Raw genomic sequence first — 21,888 nt, forward strand, 5'->3', positions numbered from 1 at the left:
GGCAATTTAATGTATGTTTGTGTATTATAATATTCCTTTTAAATATCTGTTAAGATTTTTCCTCTACTCCTTAGTCACTTAAACAGCAAAAAGACGATGAAAATGTAATGACTTGTCTTATTCCTCAGAACTTTTTCTTCTTGTATGCATAGAACTTTTCAATGTTGGAAGTCAGTAATTCCAAAGAACAATTAAATAGTGGATCTTGATTCACAAGAGTGATGGAAAAAAAAAAAGTGTGAAAGTCATTCAGTCATGTCCAACTCCTTGTGACCCCATGGTATATACAGTCCATGGAATTCTCCAGGTCAGAATACTGGAGTGGGTAGCCGTTCCCTTCTCCAGGGGATCTTCCCAACCTCGGGATCAACCCCAGGTCTCCAGAATTGCAGGCAGATTCTTTACCAGCTGAGCTACAAGGGAAGCCCAAGAGTACTGGAGTGGGTCCCCTATCTCTTCCCCAGCAGATCTTCCTGACCCAGGAATCAAACTAGGGTCTCCTGCATTGCAGGCGGATTCTTTACCAGCGAAGCTATCAGAGAATCCCTTAAAAATAACTAAGGAGTCAGTCTTGCTAGAATACTAGAATGGGTAGCCTTTCCCTTCTCCAGGGGATCTTCCCAACCCAGGGACTGAACCCAGGTCTCCCGCATTATCGGTGGATTCTTTACCAGCTGAGCCACAAGGTGGTTTTTGTTTTGCAATATTGGATCTTAATTTCATGCTAAGTTGTACTTCTTGATTTAGTATGAGTGAGTGAGTGAGTGAAGTCGCTCAGTCGTGTCCGACTCTTTGTGACCCTGTGGACTTTAGCCCCCCAGGCTTCTCTGTCCATGGGATTTTCCAGGCAAGAATACTGGCGTGGGTTGCCATCTCCTTCTCCAGGGGATCTTCCCGACCCAGGGATCAAACCCAGGTCTCCCTCATTGCAGGCAGATGCTTTACCGTCTGAACTGAAGGGTTTAGAGGCCGTCAAATGGACACGACCTATAGAGGCAATTTTGATGGTTTTACATAGAAATGACCTCTAACGGAAGAGAACACAAATGGGAACTATTTGAGATACATTTCTATGTAAAATGTAGTTAGCACATAATTCAGCATTTTAAATGAGCACTCTGCAACCGAGACCAAATATCAATCATCTCTTAAGGTTTTCTACTATGTACCAACATCAAATCTACATAGGAACAAATGTTACTCCTGCTTTTCTCTTCTATATCAAATGTCCTGAAGCCTTTGTGTCTCTCTGGACCAAGGCCGAGTTTCTGAAGGCACATTCCAGTATACAAAAGCTAGATTGAAATTGAAAGCGTATACTCAAAACCTGCATACTAGATCAAAAGCTCATACATGAGGCAAAGATAAGTTATTTTTTAGGCAAAATAATTTATTGAGGCAAAAAAAATGTTTATTTTTTAATAAGGAAGAGAACAGTAAATTCTAAAGTGTGAAAAGTTGGAGGGAAGAAAGAAATTGAGTGGAAGAAATTAAGTAAACATTAAGTTAAGTGTTAAGAGTGAAAGGGAAAACAGAAGTTAACTGAGAAGATGGTCAAAACTAGGTGATGAAAAGTTGATGTGACATGTTTGTAACCCTAAACCAAACTTACTGGCATGCACTGGTGACCAATATCACATATACAAAAAATATACTTCACGTCTTTATTGCTAGCTGCTGCTTAGAAGAGTTGTTTCACTGTTGCTCAAAGAAAATTCTTCCAATGTGTCCAAAGCATCCTATAATGGCTGAAATAATTACTTTGAAAATCAGAGTACTTGTGACTTCTGGTTGTATACCTTCCATGGTGAAAATAGATAAACCAGTGTGGTTCAAATTGATTGTGTTTTTTGAAGGAGGAAAAAGCTCTCTTTGTAGGAGATTGCACAGACACAGGATTAACTACAATTCTAATGATCTTTCATAGATATTGTGTATGAAACTGTAGACTCAGATATTTAAAAAAAATAATAATATAAGTGTCATCTAAACAGTTGATAGCAAGATATACAATTTCCTTTCCACTTCATTTTTTGCAGGTCATAAAATTAGGGTTGAATGGTACAAAGTTTGTATAAATAAAATAAGGAACAGAAAAAATGCACAACTACATACATATTGAATTTATCAATTTCCTGGCAAAAAGTCATGGTATAAGACATAAAGACAACCATATACTTAAATTTCTTGCCCCTCCCAAATGAGATGACATTTATCTTCACTGATCTTGGTCAAAGAATTTTAAGCAAAATGTGTGGTCCATTCTGTCTAAAATCTTGTCTATGAAGAGACGATGTAATAGACAAAGGGAAGAGATGTAGACACAAAAGGTGCAGTAAAGGAGATATATAGTTTAGATATCACACAGTGAACTTTATAGTCCACTCTTTCCAAAACCTTGTTTTTGAAGAGAAAATGTAATAGACAAAGGGAAGATCTAGAATCAAAGAAGGTGCTATATAAGAGATATATGGCTTAGATATCATATAGTGAACTTTATTTGACTTTAATATTTCTTAAAACTGCCTTTGAAAACCAGAGGAAGAGGGTAACATTTGCCAAGTTTTATTATTGGTTTAAAGATATACACATTAATGGGGTGTAGAGCATGAAAAACCTGTAGCAGATATTATGCCATTTAATATTTAATGACCCTGTGAGTTGTTCATCATTCCCATGTCACAGATTAGAAAACTGAGGTTCACACTGAAAAGTGCAGGAGCCAGTTTTGAAGTCAGACATTCCTGCTCACATCCTATATTCTTGCCACCATAATTTGTATCTTTCTATAAGTCTGTATAAAATTTCAAAGCAGGCTACAATTTTAATTCTATTCTATGAAGCTGAATTTCATTAAATTCAGACCTATTAGAACTGGCTCTACATTAAGAAAGCTTGTAGAAATTTTCTTGCTTGAATATATAGCTAATTGGTTGTATATAGTTCACGATTCTCAAATAGCTTAGAATTTTAAATTATTGACTCATATTCCAAAATTGCTTTAAAATGATTCAGTATAACAATGATTAAGTTCCGTTTAATATATTTCCTTCCAGATATGGAAAAATGTCTTCTTAGCTAGCTAACTCTTTTACATAAACCACAACAAACAGATAAAAATTACCTAGTAATTGTCCTAAATTGCTATAGGTTTGCTGAATTTAAAAAATCAATATTGACAACTGGCAATTGTTCTAACATTTTAAAAGTCTTAAAATAAAAACAGCCTATCATCAGATGCATTCATATACATTGTATTGTGTCCCTCACCCACAGGAACACCAATCAAGAGGAAATAAATAATAGTGTTCTAACCAGAAAGAAAAAAATAAAAACAAGACTCCAAAGTAAGGAAATTTTCTCGAGATTGTTTCATTTCCTAAAGTGTCAGGTGTCATATATTCTGATTGTCACCCTGATGCTGTCAAATAAATTTTGTAATTCAGATTCAAGCATTTAGATATTGGAAGAGTCCAGTGAATTTATCTATCTTTAGATTCATTTATCTTTACCCATATAAGAATTATTCACATTTTCAGATAAAATGCCAGTTGTACTACGTAACCAACTTTTTTCTGGTTTTATTTCATGAGTGGTATTATATTAGGAATTAGAGAAAGGAGAAAGGGAATTTCACAAATGTTTCAGGATATTTTTAATAAGGCTTTGATTTAGAAATGTTTTAATTAAAAAATGGTGCCAGTGAGGAGACTTAAATGCAGGATGTGTAAAAGGTTGTTCTGAAAAATTATTGACACTTACTTGCAAGACAGGGAAGCCTTGTGCGCTGCAGTCCATGGAGTCACAAAGTCAGACACGACTGAGTTACTGAACAATGTGCAGAGGACCCAAGAATCAGCATTCTAGATTTCAATATATAGATACATAATAGAGAGTTTTGAATCATCAGGAGCTAGGGTCTGCTTTGAGGAAATATATAATCTTATTAAGGTCTCTTATAATCACTATTTTGCTGATTCAAATTTTTAATTTGATCAATATTTTTAATTCCTATCTTCACCACACTGCATGATATAACAGATTATGTTATAGCCTGATAGAAATGATACAGGAAAAGAGTCTGGATTTCCCACATCCTCTGCAACTCTCTGAGTTTACTCAGTATTTCTTCATTTGATTGATGACTGTGACATGAGGTGTACATGATATTGTATAAATATCACAATCAATAGATAGCTTTGAAGTTAATTTAACAAAACTGAGTTTCTATAAAAATTTGATAAAATATTGCTGTTTTTACAATTTAAGTGATCTTTCAAGTGTACATAATATTGAGTCCTATTTATGTAGGTTCTTTGTGGCAGTTATGTTTAAAAAATGAGCAATTTTCTAACAAGAGAATTTGTTTTTCTAGACTAAGAAATAGGAAAAGGAACTGATTTAAGTAAGTTATATGACTTCAAATTTGATGAAGTTAAATGATCAAAAGTTGATATTAGATTATTCCTTTATATTCAGGATTATTAGCAGAGAATTTATTTTACAATATCAGTTGTAATTTTATCATTGCAGAGACTTCTTCATGTATAATTTATCCAGGTTTTGCTTCAATTTAAAACCATTCCTCTAGTTGCATTTTCTGTGAAAAAGGAGAATGACTTCACAATAAAACTTCAGTTAAAAGGCAACTTTACACTTAAATAAATTTTTATTTTGATATTATAACAAATGTAAATAACATCTGATAGTATTATTTATTCATGTCAGTATTCTGGACCCATTCAGTACTTCTACGTCACTTTCCATTGTTCTGATGTAAAATCAAAAAGTGTACATACCGCTGTACTTTTATAAAACAGAAAAATGCCTTATCTTATAAGCATGCTATACTTTTTAATTTATATTATTTAAATTATTTTTGTGTTCTGAGACAGCCTAAACACAAGCTACATTTTGTTAGGGAAAATTAATCAGACAATTACAACTTTTAAACAGCAGATTATGTGACTCCACTAGTTATGTCATAATTTTAGGTGTTATTTAGATATTTGAACAAACAGTTAAAAATTCTGAACTGTGGAACATCAATCCATTTTCACAAAATCTCACTTTAAAACCTTTTTCTATAATCATGAATAGATCTGCTTAGTTCCCCTTACCCCTGCCTAGCCCCACTGCATAACCCCTTTCCTTTTGTATTTCTTTTTCTCTACCATCAACATTTTGTTTTAAAATTGGCATGAGCTTACTGTCTTAACCACACACTCTCATGAAATAAAATCTTATTTCAAACCAGAGAACACAGTATATAACACAGTATAACACAATAAATTCCATTACTAAACTAAATCTCCAGATTAGTTTAGAATGGGGCATGTTTAATCATCTCTATATTCCAGGACATCCTGCTGTGATATAAACAGATGTATTTTAAGTAGTAAAGAAGAGTTATACTTTCCTTTTGCTGTCATAAAAGCTTAACTTATTTTTACAAAATAGAAGACAAATCATGAAGAAATATGTGACATCTTAAATATACTAAATTACTAATCTTCTGCTGGCCAGTTTATTCAATACTCTCTGATGTGGAGTGAAGGTTTGAATCTCTTCCTTAAGAGAAACAGTGATCAAAATGATGGCTGGAGAGAAACATGTTATCACACCCACCACTTTCTCTTTCAAAAACACAGAAAGGGAAAAAGTTTCCTCACTCAAAACTTGCATTTGTTTTCAACTGCATAGAGCCCCCAAGTACATGTTTGTAGGAAATGTAGAAGGGAGTCCAGGACAGTCCATGATTCTGCCTGCGTATACTAAGAACTGGGAAAGAGAGAAATGACACTCCTCTGCACCCAAGGGATGCGTTTCTTTTTTGAGACTTCAAAATGGAATATAATCCTGACCTTGAAGGGGCAGCTTATTTACCACATCATTCTATGTTCTCAGAAGGGGAAAAAAAAGTATGAATTTAATTATATCCTTGTCAAGAGGTAATTCCATCTCAAAAATTAATTTTCGGTGCTTTGGAGTTATTGCACATTGAAAATATTGTCACACAAAAAAACATGGGTGGCTGTCATAAACATTTTGAAACTATTGACCTTACATAGCTTCATCTGCACAACTATTGATTTTTTTCTGTCTTTATTTTGACATTTCATATGATTTCATCTAACATTCATCACTGTAGAAATGTTAGGTTTAAGGGTGTGCTTTTATTGTTTGGGTAGAGCAATCATAGAAATAGTTTACTACTTATCTATTAGAAGCAGTAGGCTGGATTCATCGATGCTGAAATGGTTCAGCATCAACTTACCACACTTATTTTTCCAGAGGTTTCCAGGTTGCTTTTTTTTTTACCTTCTGAGATGTGAATTGGGTTGTCACTTTGGATATTAGATGTCAATAATTCATTAACTAGGCTCTAAAACACTAAACCCACAAATATTCTTAATTGAGGACTTTGTGAAATATAAATGATACAACTGTTAATACAGTTTCTGTTTGTTGGGAAGGTGACATGGAGCACTAATACATTTTCAAATACCAATTATTCAATACATAATTAGAAATCAGTATTTTAGTTCAGTTTTATTATATAAATGTTTTGTCCTATCCAAATTTTCAGACAAAATTCTTCATGTTGTTTTCCTCCAGCCCCATGGGAGATAAATGGCTTTTTAAAAGACTCTGAATGGCATCTGTAACCAAAATATCATCTGAAAATATGTATTTCTCTTTCACTTGGGTAGCTTTCTTAAAATGAATTTGCAATGTATTAAAAAAAAAATAAACCAAGGACTTCAATTGAGCAGTGAATAATTTATGTGTAAATAGGCTGAATTTTATTAGTATAAAAACTGGAAGAAAAGTCAACAAATTACTCATGTTACTATAGACTAGTTTCAGACCAGCCAACAGCATGTAAAAATTGTATTTTCAGGCAGAACCAGCTACATAATTTGCAAGGCTCAGTGCAAAATGAAAACATGGAGCCCTTTGTTCAAAATTAGTAAGAATTTCAACAACAGCTAACGTTAAATGCAAGGACCTTTGTAAGTGTTGGACTCTGTTTCTGAATAGACTGCATGCCCATTAAACTAGCTGTGTTTTTAGGTCCTATTCATGAAAGTTTAACTTTCTAATTCCATTTGTTAATGAAGAAAACTTCTCCTCCTAACACTATAGTTTTCTTTTCCAAGAAAGCAAACTTGAACTGAGATAATCCATATTCAGGTTCAATAAAATACCATTAGGTAAATAAATTTTTTAAAATGATTTATTGCTAAAGCATGCAAAGTGTTACTTTGCTTGATTATTTGTTTTTAGTCTCTGAATTAGACATATGTTTTTAATTTTTTATTGCTAGCTAAAGTAAAAGCAAAATAAATATATTAAGTAAATTCCACTTAATCATTCTTATGATAACATTTCCTGTTTATAGATGGCAAATACAGAAGCTTCAGGTATTTCTCCATCCATCGGCTAATTTTCAGAGAAAATTACTGTTAATGAAAATGGCAGTGCACACAAGGTGATCTTTAGAAGTTACCCACTATTCTCAAAATGACATTGCTTTCCATGGCAAATAAGAAACTATTATCTGGGTTTCATGTCCTCAAACAATTGCTATCAAAGCAGTAATAACTGATTTAAAAGGAAAGAAAGTGTTATAATATCACTCTGTCTCATTTATTAATGAAACATTTTTCTGTTGGCCAAAAAAATTACTGGAAGAGGTATTATGCTATAAAATACATAGGAAAATGTGTAACATATGATTCTTGAATTCTAAGTGTTTGCAATGATTTAAAATGAAGTCACTGTAATAAAATGCAATTATATTTTAGTGGCATATAAGTTTTTTTTCTTTCAGTTGAATAGAAAAACTAAGATTTTTTGAGTCTTTAACGTTTTAATTATAGTATTCGATTCTGTGAAGAACAATTCTACTAATGAGAGCTGGCCTTCATAATGACATTCCTCATTGTATTATTTAACTAATCAGATTTTTCTTTCAGTCTCAGCATTTACTTGCCTTTATATATTCAAAGCAGATGCTCTTATCCTAGCATGTGTATTAATATTAATTGAAGTTATTCAGGTGGATGACAAAGAAAATTAGACCCCTCAGGGTATCACCTTCCCTTGTAGTTTTTAAAAAAGCTTTCAAGAGCTGCGTGTATAAATTTGAACAAAATACTCTACTCCACATGCCACTATAGATTTATTAACAAGCTTTTGATCATGCAACTGAGAATGCCTCTGATAAAATATATGCCTTATAAAAGGTTCACATGATGAAATGGATTTATAAAAAGAAATTTACACAAATTCTGAAATATAATTTTGACTATAAAATTATAAGAAAAATGTTTACTAGGTTTATTAATTTTGTTGAGAAAAATTATATTCTGGCAGAAGAAGGATATGCAAGACGGGGTTAAAGTATTTGTTATTGTTCAGTTGCTAAGTCATATTTGACTCTGGGACCCCATGGACTGCAGCACACCAGGTTCCTCTGTCCTCCACTATCTCCCGAAGTTTGCTCAAATTCATAAACATTGAGTTGGTGATGCTATCTCACCATCTCATCCTCTGCTGCCCCTTCACCTTTTGCCTTCAGTCTTTCCCAGCATTAGGGTTGTTTCCAGTGAGTCAGCTCTTCTCATTGGGTAGCCAAAGTATTGGAGCTTCAGTTTCAGCATCAGCCCTTCCAGTGAATATTCAGGATTGATTTCCTTTAGGGTTGACTGGTTTGATCTCCTTGCAGATATTTGCATATATGAAAGAAAAAAATATGTAGGTAAAAATGCCTATCAATGAACTGATGTGAGTTAAGTTTGGAATAAAGTATATATACTTGAGAATGAGGCATGGAGGAATATTGGGAAGAAAAAACTCACTGGTTTAGTTGGATATCAGGTCATCATGTTTATATAAATCAATACCCAGATATGTTTCTAAATCATGGGACTTTCAAAAAACACTTTGTCTATGGAATTTATGAACTATTTAAAATCTTTTGTACTCTGTAGAAAAGAAAGTTGAGATCTCTCCTCCAAAGCATGGATTTAATTCTATATTCAAATTCACAGGTAAAAAATCTTCATGGAGGTCTGCTGAAATTGCAAAATATAAATGGTATCTGTTACTTTCAGCAGAATAAAACTAAAAAGAAAATTTTTCTCCCAACAGTACCACAGGGAGGAATACATACAGTTTCAAAGCACAGGATAAATTACTGATGACAATATTTTAGTAGAAATATGAAAAGCTGAAATAGAACTGAGAAACAGTGTAGCAATTGAAAATTATTCTTAAAATTATCAGATTGAGAAGGATACTGAGGAAATGTAAGTAAAGTCATTTCTTGCTTGCTTACTCTATGAACTGAAACAGTTTCATAAATAAAAAGAAGAAAATGCATGTTCTGTTGACTGATCCTCCATAGTAAACAAAAAGCTTCATCAGTTCCCCAAAATGTTTTAATCCAGTTCCACTGAATACCTCCACCTTTATTTTCCAGTCTGTCCTCTCATACTTTTCCCTTCTTCCTTTTTATGCTTCCTCCCTCTCTGTTCATGTATACTGCTATTTCTCTCATCTGCACAGACTCTGACTCTACACAAATTTTGAGGGGTCACTCATATACCACCCCAATTTCCAAGACTTTCCTGAACCTCTCAAATCAAAGGGATATCCCTTCCTCTGAATATCCTTGTTGTTCAGTTTCTAAGTTGTGTCTGACTCTTTGAGACTCCCATGAACTGCAGAACACTAGGCTTCCATGTCCATTCCTGTCTCCCAGAGTCTGATCAACTCATGTCAATAGAATCGGTAATCCCATCCAACTACTTCATCCTCTGCCACCCTGCTCTCCTTTGCCTTCAATCTTTCCCAGCATCAAGGTCTTTTCCAGTGAGTCAGTTCTTTGCATCAGGTGGCCAAAGTATTGGAGCTTCAGCTTCAGCATCTGTCCTTCCAATGAATATTCAGGGTTGATTTCCTTTAGGATTGACTTGTTTAATCTCCTTGCAGTCCAAGCGACTCTCAAGAGTCTTCTCCAGCACCAAGCCTTGAAAGCATCAGTTCTTCTGCACTCAGCCTTCTTTATGGTCCAACTCTCACATTCGTACACAACTATTGGATACCAGTCAAATTGGGCTCACACTAAACGGCCCACACTAAAGGCCTCATTTTAATATATTCACCTCCTTAAATGCCCTATTTCCAAATATATTGAGTTCTGAAGTACTAAAATTTCAACATATGACTTGGGGTACCAGGGGTACATTACATCCATGAAAAGTACATAAAACAGTACTTGGTATGTAATACTTAGTGAATTTGGGTGTTGGTGATGTTATTTCTTTCATCACACTTGTTCCTTTGGCTTCTGATCATTTTGGGTATTTTTATCTTATTCTGCCACTGAATATGTGTTTTTCCTTATAATCTAAAGATAATTTCAAATTTGGCTTCCTATGACCACCACCCTCCCTATACCTGTTTACCTTAAACGCAATTTTGTCTGTTAACTTGACTATATATATTTCATTATGCTATCATATTTATTTGAAATTTATGCTTCCAGAAATCTTTTACATTCTCAACTCTTCATATTAAAAATTTTATTGTTTTAACTTACAAAGCATTTTCCATTACCACACAACAATTCAAGAGATAAAAATAACTGAAGTATAAGAGATTCAGCAGTTTGATAGAAATGTGTATAAAATATATATATTGCATATATGTTATACTATATGAAAAAGACTACTACTATTCTGAGCTAGTAGTAGTACTGAATGGTACTGAGTGGTAAAGTACTGAAAGTTATTTTACTCAAGACTCACTATATTCATAATAACTATATTCAGAATAATTTGTCACTCTTAGAGAATTCCAGGTGGCACAGAAATCGAAAAAATAAATTTGTAGAGTTTTGTAATTTAGAAATATTCACGTGGAATTTCCTTAAGTTGTAACTGTGTCCAATGACTGAATTTTATTTAATGTACAGACAGGAAAGGCAACTGCTGCAGGTAGCTTTTTGCAGAATTGTATACAATTTAGAGTACTCTGGCTTTGACACTGTAAATCAGCACCTTTTTTTCTTATTTTCAGTATATCACATTAACCAGTATAAACCTTACATTTTTACTGTTTATAAATGATTCTAGCTAGCAAAGTAATGATCAAGCAAGGGGAAAAAAGAATTAATCAGGAAAATAATCTGACCAAAATGTGAAAATACACATCTTCAGAGATTTAACTGCCCACGGCACATTTCTGAGGAAAAGTAAATTAAGGATCCTCCCTTAGAAACCACTTAGAACTTAAGAAGCTTAAACTTCTATAACTTGAGGCATAAACGTGAGTTCTTTACAGAAGTTTCAGTTTTTTAGTCTTCAGTGAAGCAAATGGTATTGGTAAAAATTGGAAGAACACATCATGGAACAGCAAAAACCTTTTTCACAGCAAAGGACAAAATAATTTTAGATATATCCTTGAACTGGTGTAATTGTAGAAGAAAGCATTGGAAATCTGATGAGATTTCTAAGAAATATGATTTGCCTCATTGCAGATCCTCTGAAATTAATGTGAGAAATGTCTTTATTTGCATTAAAATTGCCCAATCAATCCACTGATGCACCTTAGCACAATGTTGTGTATCAAAGCTTTATGAATTGAAACAAGAACTTATATCAGTAATTTCCCTATTACAGAGTAGATTTTCAGTGCCAAGTGAAGAGTCAGTCTTCCAAATACTGCTAATGACACTCTTGCCATCAGACTATCAGACTGTTTTTTATGCAGAAGATTGAGCCTAGAAAAGCTTCTTATTGTCACTTTAAAATTCAGCTACATTTTGAATAAACCAGAAAAGTTCACCGCTAAAAGTAATAAGCAGTATATTTCACTATAAAATATAAAAATACTTTGTGATGCAACCAACACTTTCCTCTATTTTATATTTACTAACTGTACATTTGCATATTAAGTGCAATTTGTCTATATCTTCCTAAAAAATAATTCAGCAATTGCCTTATTTGAAAAGCATTTCCAGATTCACTTTGAACATATTCACACAAGTAAAGATTCCATTGTTAATAGGTGTTTTCCTTTTGTTTTTAAACATGAAGTGAAAATGAAAACAGATATGAACTACCTTACCATTTACATGCAGTATGTCTTAATGTAAACAGAGAAAATAAGTGATGACTATGAAGATTTCCACGTTTATTTTGTAATTATTCATTTTCCATTTAATAAAAACATTAAACTCATTACATGTTAAAATAAAATATATTTTTAAAGAAACATAGCTATTTTTCCAAAATAAACAAAAGTTTGCTGAGGATTGTAAACTTGATATATATTTTAATTGATATTTCTATTAAAATTACTATAATTTACATGCAATTATAAGGAATAATACACAGTGGTTCTTTTATAATCCTTACATACTTTATCCATTTTTTACTCAATGGGATCATTTTGCAAAACTAAAGTTTAGTATCATAACCAGGATATTGACATTAATATAATCTAACAATTTTATTCAGCTTCTTCACTTTTACTTGTCCTTATTTGGTGTGTGTGTGTGTGTTTATGTATACATGTGTGTTCTATAGACTCTTAGCATCTGGGTAGGTTTGTGTAACAAGATTCTGAACAATACTAATCCTGCAAGAATCCTTTGTTTTGTTCTTTTATAATCACACCCACTTCTCTCCATCCCTTTTCCTCTGGAAAATATTAATCTCATTTCTATTTCAATAAATTTAATCTTTTTAAAATAGTATGTAAATGGAATTATACCGTGTGTAACCTTTTGAGACTAGTTTTTTCATTCAGCATAATTTCCCCTGGAGATTCATCCAAGTTGTATCAATACTATATTGCTTTTTACTGCTGAGTTGTATTTCATGGTATGTATGTATCTCAGTTTATCTTACCATTCATCTGCAGAAAAATATCTTGGCTGATTCCATTTTTAGCTATTAAACATAAAACTACAATGTACATTCATGTACAGGTTTTTATGTGAACAGTGTCAGACTTTATTTTTTTAGGCTTCAAAATCACTGCAGATGGTGATTGCAGCCATGAAATTAAAACACGCTTACTCCTGGGAAAGAAAGTTATGACTAACCTAGATAGCATATTCAAAAGCAGAAACATTACTTTGCCAACAAAGGTCCGTCTAGTCAAGGCTATGGTTTTTCCAGTGGTCATGTATGGATGTGAGTGTTGGACTGTGAAGAAAGCTAAGCACCAAAGAATTGATGCTTTTGAACTGTGGTGTTGGAGAAGACTCTTGAGAGTCCCTTGGACTGCAAGGAGATCCAACCAGTCCATCCTAATGGAGATCACCCCTGGGATTTCTTTGGAAGGACTGATGCTAAAGCTGAAACTCTGCCACCTCATGCTAAGAGTTGACTCATTGGAAAAGACCCTGATGCTGGGAGAGATTGGGGGCAGGAGGAGAAGGGGACAACAGAGGATGAGATGGCTGGATGACATCACCAACTCAATGGACATGGGTTTGGTTAGGCTCCGGGAGTTGGTGATGGACAGGGAAGCCTGGTGTGCTGTGATTCATGGGGTCGCAAAGAGTCAGACACGACTGAGTGACTGAACTGAAGTGAACTGAACTGAACTCTTCATTTCTCTGGGATCAATACCCAGAGTGAGATTTCTGGGCTTTACAGTGATTTCACGTTTAGATATATAGGAAACTGGCAAACTGACTTCCAGAGTGCCTATACCATATTAACATTTCCCCAGATAGAATACAGGTGACCCAGTTTCTCTGAATCCTTGTGTTTGATGTCATAATTTTTTTTTTTTTTTACCTTACATTAGGTGTAGCTGTACATTGTTGTGGTTTTAATTTGCATTCTCCTAATAGCCAATGATGTTGAACATCATTTCATTTGCCTATATACAGATTTACCATCTGTATATCCTTTTTGGCAAAGTGTCTTTTCATGTTCTTTTTGCATTTTCTAATTTAATGTTTGTTTTTTTGCTAATGGGTTTTGAGAGTTCTTTATATATTCAAAATACTACTCATTTGTGAGATATGTAATTTGCAAATACATATCTTCTTCCAGTTTGTAGCTTGACTTTTCATCCTCAGGATATGAGCTTTCACAGAGCAAGTGCTTAATTTTGTTGAGGTCTAATTTATCAATTTTCCTTTTTAAATCATGCTTTGGGATCAAATCTGAGAATTCATTTATGAGTCCTATATCCTAAATATTTTCTACTATACTTTTGGCTAAAAAAAATCTCATATTTTATACTTAAGCAAATTTATACATTCCTTGTTTGTAACTCAGTTTGAGTTGGTGCTTTTGTTGGGGTTCATTTGGGGGTAGCAGTATAAGTGTCCACTTGTTTCAGTGTCATTTGTTGAAAAACTATATATACATCTCCACTGAATTACCTTTAAACTTTTGTCAAAAATCACTTCAACAGATTTGGATGGGTCTATTTCTGAATTCTCTATACTTTTCATTGATTTGATTTATATGTCTACATTTTCTCTGGTACCACCCCCATCCTTATTACTATGCTACAGAGTAAGCCTTATTATCAGGTAGAGTGTTTCTTGTTCTTTATTCCTCTTTATCAGTACTGTTTGATATATTATGGTGTCTGTACCTTTGAATTTTAGACTAAGCTTATCTATCTACAAAGAGGGATTCCCAGGTGGTGCTGTGGTAAAGAATCCTCCTTCCACTGCAGGAGATTTGGATTCAATCCCTGGGTTGAGATGATTCCCTGGAGGAGGAAATGGCAACCCACTCTGGTATTCTTGCCAGGAGAATCCCATGGACAAAAGGAGCCTGCCTGCAGTCCCTGGGATCACAGAGTCGGACATGACTGGGCACACACATACACATGTGTCTACAAAGAAGTGTGCTGGGATTTTTGTAGAGATTGTATTAATCCTATTGATCAATTTGGGAAGAATTGACATCTTTACCATATTGAGTCTTCCAGTCTATGAAATAAAGAGTATATCTCTCTATTTATTTATGTCTTCTTTATTTTCTTTTTTCAACACACTGTTCTTCTACATGTATTATTAAGTGTATATATAACCATTTCATTTTATTTGGAGCAATTATGAATTGTTTTTGATTTCTGTTTCCACATATTCCTTGTTAATAGATGTGCAGTTGATTTATATGTGTTGATTTTGTATGCTGCAGATTTGAACTTACTTATTAGTTATAGGAGAGGGTTTTGTGTATATTTCTTAAGAATTCTTTATGGATACAACCATGTCATCTGCAACCAGAGTTAGTTGCACATCTTCCTTTTCATTCCAAATGGCTTTTATCTCTTTCTGTTGCCTTATAGCAGTGGCAAAAATGTCTTGTACTATTTGAATAAGGGAGCTGAGAGTAGACATCCCTTCTTTCTGATCTTGTGGGGGAAGCATTACATTTTTCACCATTAATTGTGATGTTATCTGTATGTTTTCATAGGTGTTCTTTAGTAAGTTTGAGTAATTACCCTCTATTCCCATCTTGCTGAATGTTTTTATTATAAGAGGATGTTGGATTTTTTCAAATGCTTTTTCTATTTTGATTGATCACATTATATCACATTATATTAATTCTTTAAGCCATTGATGTAGTGGATTGCACTGATTGATTTTCAAATGTTAAATCAATCTTATCTACAAGGAATATGACTCCCACTTGATCATCGTGTATGAGTCTTTTAACACATTGCTGAATTTGTGTTGCTAATACTATACTGAGTTTTTTTGTTTTTGTTTTTTTCATTTAAGTTCATGAGAGATTGGTTTTATTTTTGATTTTGTCTGGTTTTGGCCTCATGAAATGAATTGGAAAGTGTTTCCTTCTCTTCTGGAAGAAGAGATTTTTCTGAAACCTTTATGTAAAATTATTCTTATTTATTTAGTTTTTGGTGGAATTCCCCAGTAAAACCATTTGGGTCTGGAGAGTTATTTTAGGGAAATTTTAAATTCTTGTTTTTGTTGTTCATTTGCTAAAATATGTCCAATTCTTTGTGATGCCATTAATTGTAGCACACTAGGCTTCCCTTTCCTTCACTATCTCCTGACGTTTATTCAAACCCATGTTCATTGAATCAGTGATGCCATCCAACCATCTCATCCTCTGTCACTCCCTTCTCCTCCTGCCCTCAATCTCTCCCAGCATCAAGGTCTTTTCCAATGAGTCAGTTCTCATCAGGTGACCAAAGTATTGGAGCTTCAGCTTCAACATCAGCACTTCCAATGAATATTCAGGACTCATTTCCTGTAGGATGGACTGGTTGGATCTCCTTGCTGATTCTCAGAGTGTTCTCCAGCACCATAATTCAAAAACATCAATTCTTCAGAACTCAGCAATTTTTAGGTCCAGCTGTTACATCCATACTTGACTACTGGAAAAACCATAGCTTTGAAATTTTAAATTGTTAAACATTTGTAATGGCTAAAGGGCCTTCAGATTGTTTTACCTTGGTTAAGAACACCATGAACAGTATGAAAAGGCAAAAAGATAGGACACTGGAAGATGAACTCCCTAGGTCAGTAGGTGCCCAGTATGCTACTAAAGATCAGTGGAGAAATAACTCAGAAAAAATGAAGGGACAGAGCCAAAGCAACAACAACACCCAGTTGTGTGTGGATGTGACTGGTGATAGGAGCAAATTCCAGTGCTATAAAGATCTATATTGCATAGGAATCTGGAATGTTAGGTCCATGCATCAAGGCAAATTGGAAGTGGTCAAACAGGAGATGACAAGAGTGAACGTTGACGTTTTAGGAATCAGTGAACTAAAATGGATGAATTTAACTCAGATGACCACCATATCTACTACTTTGGGCAAGAATCCCTTAGAAGAAATGGAGTAGTCATCATAGTCAACAAAAGAGTTCAAAATGCAGTACTTGGATGCAATCTCAAGAACGACAGAACGATCTCTGTTCATTTCCAAGGCAAGCCATTCAGTATCACAGTAATCCAAGTCTATGCCCTGACCAGTATGCTAAGAAGCTGAAGCTGAACAGTTCTATGAAGTCCTACAAGACCTTCTAGAACCAACAACCCAAAAAGATGTCCTTTTCATTATAGGGGGCTGGAATGCAAAAGTAGGAAGTCAAGAAACACCTGAAATAACAGGAAAATTTGGCCTTGGAGTACAGGATGAAGCAGGGCAAAGGCTAATAGAGTTTTGCCAAGAGAACACACTGGTCACAGAAAACCTCTTCCAACAACACAAGAGAAGACTCTACACAAGGAGATCACCAGATGGTCAGTACTGAAATGAGATTGATTATATTCTTTGCAGCCAAAGATGGAAAAGCTCTATACTGTCAGCAAAAACAAGACCGGGAACTGACTGTGGCTCAGATCATGAACTCCTCATTGCCAAAATCAGACTTAAATTGAAGAAAGTAGGGAAAACCCAGAGACCATCCAGGTATGACCTAAATCAAATCCCTTATGATTATAGAGAGTAAGTGACAAATAGATTCAAGGGATTAGATCTGATAGACAGAGTGCCTGAAAAACTATGGATGGAGATTCGTGATATTATACAGGAGGCAGGGATCAAGACCATCCCCAAGAAAAAGAAAGGCAAAATGGTTGTCTGAGGAGGCCTTACAAATAGCTGTTAAAAGAAAGGAAGTGAAAGGCAAAGGAGAAAATGAAAGATATACCCATTTGAATGCAGAGGTCCAAAGAATAGCAAGGAGAGATAAGAAAGCCTTCCTCAGTTATCAACACAAAGAAATGGAGGAAAACAATAGAATGGAAAAGACTAGAGATCTCCTCAAGAAAATTAGAGATACCAAGGGAACATTTCATGCAAAGATGGACACAATAAAGAACAGAAATGGTATGGACCTAGCAGAAGCAGAAGATATTAAGAAGTGTCAAGAATACACAGAAGAACTATGCAAGAAAGATCTTCATGATCCAGATAATCATGATGGTATGACCACTCACCTAGAGCCAGACATCCTGGAATGTAAAGTCAAGTGGGCCTGAGGAAGCATCACTAAGAACAAAGCTAGTGGAGGTGATGGAATCCCAGTTGAGCTATTTCAAATTCTAAAACATGATGCTGTGAAAATGCTGCACTCAATATGCCAGCAAATTTGGAAAACTCAGCAGTGGTCACAGGAATGGAAAAGATCAGTTTTCATTCCAATCCCAAAAAAAGGCAATGCCAAAGAATGCTTAAACAACTGCACAGTTGTACTCATCTCACACAATAACATAATAATGCTCAAAATTCTCAAGCCAGGCTTCAACAGTACATGAACTTTCAGATGTTCAAGCTGGATTTAGAAAAGGCAGAGAAAACAGACATCAAATTGACAATATCCACTGGGTCATTGAAAAATCAAGAGAGTTCAAGGAAAACATCTATTTCTGCTTTATTGACTATGCCAAAGCCTTTGACTGTGTGCATCACAACAAACTGTGGAAAATTCTGAAAGATGGGACTACCGGACCACCTGACCTGCCTCTTGAGAAATTTGGATCCAGTTCAGGAAGCAACAGAACTTGACATGGAACAGCAAACTGGTTCCAATTTGGGAACGGAGTGCGTCAAGGCTGCATATTGTTACCCTGCTTATTTAACTTATATGCAGAGTACATCATGAGAAACGCTGGGCTGGAAGAAGAACAAGCTGGAATCAAGATTGCCAGGAGAAATATCAATAACCTCAGATATGCAGATGACACCACCCTATGGCAGAAAGTGAAGAACAACTAAAGAGCCTCTTGATGAAAGTGAAAGAGAAGAGTGAAAAAGTTTACTTAAAACTCAACATTCAGAAAACTAAGATCATAGCATCTAGCCCCATCACTTCATGGCAAATAGATGGGGAAACAGTGAAAACAGTGAGAGACTTTGCGAGGGCGGGGCTCCAAAATCACAGCAGATGGTGATTGCAGCCATGAAATTTAAAGATGCTTACTCCTTGGAAGAAAAGTTATGAACAACCTGGACATGCTATTATAAAGCAGAGACATTACTTTGCCAACAAAGATCTGTCTAGACAAAGTTATGGTTTTTCCAGTAGTCATTTATGGATGTGAGAATTGGACTATAAAAAAACAAACTGAGCACTGAAGAATTGATGCTTTTGAACTGTGGTGGTGGAGAAGACTCTTGAGAGTCCCTTGGACTGCAAGGAGATCCAACCAGTCCACACTAAAGGAAATCAGTCCTGAATGTTCATTGGAAGGACTGATGCTGAAGCTGAAGCTCCAGTACTTTGGCCACCTGATGCGAAGAACTGAGTCATTGGAAAAGACCCTGATGGGAGGATGGGTTGAAGGCAGGCAGAGAAGGGAACAACAGAGGATGAGATGGTTGGATGGCATCACTGACTCAATGGACATGAGTTTGAGTAGACTCTGGGAGTTGGTGAAGGACAGAGGGGCCTAGCATGCTGATGTCCATGGGGTCGCAAAGGGTCGGACATCACTGAGCAACTGAACTGCACTGAATTTCTGTGATTAGCATGACTTGAGTAACATATCGACTTCTAGACCATTCACTTAATCAATGGAATGGGCTAATGTGATGGGCAATTCCACCAAAATCACATAGAGTGTGGAGGGTACTAGAGGGTACTCTTATAGGAGAAATGGGAGCAGGTATACTGGGCAGGTACAAACAAAAGACACTTCTCCAAGTTTAGGCATGCTTTACATCTGTACACCTAAAAGGTCTAGCACTTAAATTATCAAAAATTACATTAGCTTGATGTCTGTCTGGCCCCTCATGCCACCGTCTCTTTTTCACACCTATCTGTTATCTTCTTTAAATTCCTTTTTAGTTCATCCTGGAGAGAAGAAAATTGATAGTACCTGAGCATCCTTTCATCATGTAATACTTCACAATGGTAATAGACTGAAGTATGTAACAACATAGACCCGGGGCTCAGGTTAATCTGAGTTTATATCCAGACTCTGCCACTTACTCTCTTGATGACCTCAGACAAATTCCTTCGTATCTCTGTAACGCAGGGATGCAAATACCTACCTTAGGGTAATTATTAGGGTTAAAATATTTAAGGCATAGGGCATTGGACAAAATCAAACCTGAAATGCTATGAGCTCACCCAAGCCACAAAACAATAGGAGAAACAACACATGAAAGACAAATAACAGTTCTCAGCTAGCTCCTGGATGCCCCATAGCTCATGATTCTGCCCTATCAGAAGAAGCCAAAATCCTGGACTGAGTGATAAGGGCTATGAGGTGCACAGGGGCTTCACTGATGCCAGAGAAAGTATCCGACAGAAGGCAGCTATGGTAGCTTAGTTTCCCTTGAGCTTTTTAAGAACCAAACCTCCAAGAAAAGTCAGTAGCTGGACGGGAGCCAGCTGGCTTGTCCCAGGGCCTGGAGTCTGTGTGCAACAGCAATAATCTAAATGTTTTCTCCAAATTAAAATTTAAAGTAGATAAAAGTTTTATGACATGGATTTTTATAGTCCGTTAAGGAAACGTGGGCCACAAGATAAGACTCTATTCCATGAAAGATATGCGTGAAATATTGAGGAGTTTTCCAATGGTGAAAACTGTTTTTCTGGCAGTTCCTGACCAAATGCTTCTGTGTATATAGATGGGCTCTTTGGCTCTTGTACTCCCACACCCACCCATAGATGGAATCATCCCTGTCACCACCAGTGGAGCTGTTGGTTGGAATATGAACAGGTCAGAATCCAACTAAGTCACAGACTGGGTAGGTGGGGAAAGGCAGATTTAGTTTATTTAAGAGTTCAGTGCAGTCATCAAGGACCCATTCTTTATCTCCAACTGATATCCTCAGCCTGTCAGCTTTTGCCCTCAAGCTTTTTTGTTCATAAACTGAATATACCTGCAGCAAATCCAGTCATCACATTTTCACATAGCTATGTTCAAGCCCTAGAAGGAGAAAGTGGCTGTTTCCCTCATATCTTGGTCTGCTGGGGCTGCCAGAACAAAATGCCACCATCCAGGTACTTTAAACAGTAGATATGCACAATTCCAGAGGCTAGAAGTCCATGGTTAGATGCCAGCAGGTCTCTGGTGAGACCTTCCCTCATTTGTAGTTAGCCACCTTCTCACTGTAACAGCATGCCCTTTTCCCTAAGTTGGTGTGGAGAGAAAGCTCTGATGTCACTTCTTTAAGGCCATACCCTTATGATATCACTTCACCTGTACTACCACATTATAGGCTCTGTCTCCAAGGAGAGTCTCATTGGGATTGGGCCTTCAAATTATGAATTTGGGGGCAATGCAGTTCAGTTACTATTACCTTCTTACTCATGTCCTTTATAAAGTGTGAGAAAAATCTTTCCCAGAAGCCCCAGTTTGACTTATCCTGACGTAAGTCATTATTATCTGGCAAGAAATATAAAATTGCCATGATCGTTTACCCCACTGTGAGTGGTCTCAAACTCCCCTTAAGCACCTGAATACCCAAAAAGTGAGTGAAATCTCTGGGCATAGTGACTGTCATAAAAATAACTTGTAACTTTAGGAAGTGTTGTGCACTTAAAATTTCTTGGGAAGAAGGCCTTCAGAAAACAATTTAAAAGAGCTAGCTCAACAGTTGGAGACTTGCCATGTTCTGGTGGTGTGCTTTCACACAAAAATATAATTGTAACATTAAATTAAAATTTTCCATTTTATAATTGCTTTGACTTGCCTTGATATTAAAACAATTAAAATTAATTTTAATAGCTATATATTGTCTTTCCCTAGATAAGAAACAGGAGGATGGGGGATTTGATGAAGTGGTCAAAAGATACAAACTTCCACTTTTAAAATAAATAAATACAAGGAATGTAATGTACAACATGATAAGTATAATTAACACTTGTCAGGCATATCCCCTGGAGAAGGAAATAGCAACCCA

General features: G+C 35.5%; 1 protein-coding gene across 5 annotated transcripts in view; it reads left to right on the plus strand.

The window, feature by feature from the left end:
- The window catches only part of EPHA6 (EPH receptor A6), a 1,019,792-nt gene that overhangs the window by 539,534 nt on the left and 458,370 nt on the right, over positions 1-21,888 (plus strand). The window contains exon 6 of one of the 5 annotated variants that reach the window (XM_027554477.1): positions 14,654-14,736. The exons of the other annotated variants lie outside the window; for them this stretch is intronic. Coding sequence (XP_027410278.1) covers positions 14,654-14,658 — 5 coding nt within the window. The 3' untranslated portion in view covers positions 14,659-14,736. Of the gene's footprint in view, positions 1-14,653; positions 14,737-21,888 lie in introns of those variants that run through there. 5 annotated transcript variants of the gene reach the window in all.

Source organism: Bos indicus x Bos taurus, chromosome 1, assembly GCF_003369695.1.
Source record: "Bos indicus x Bos taurus breed Angus x Brahman F1 hybrid chromosome 1, Bos_hybrid_MaternalHap_v2.0, whole genome shotgun sequence".
In the NCBI taxonomy this organism is placed as follows: Eukaryota; Metazoa; Chordata; class Mammalia; order Artiodactyla; family Bovidae; genus Bos; species Bos indicus x Bos taurus.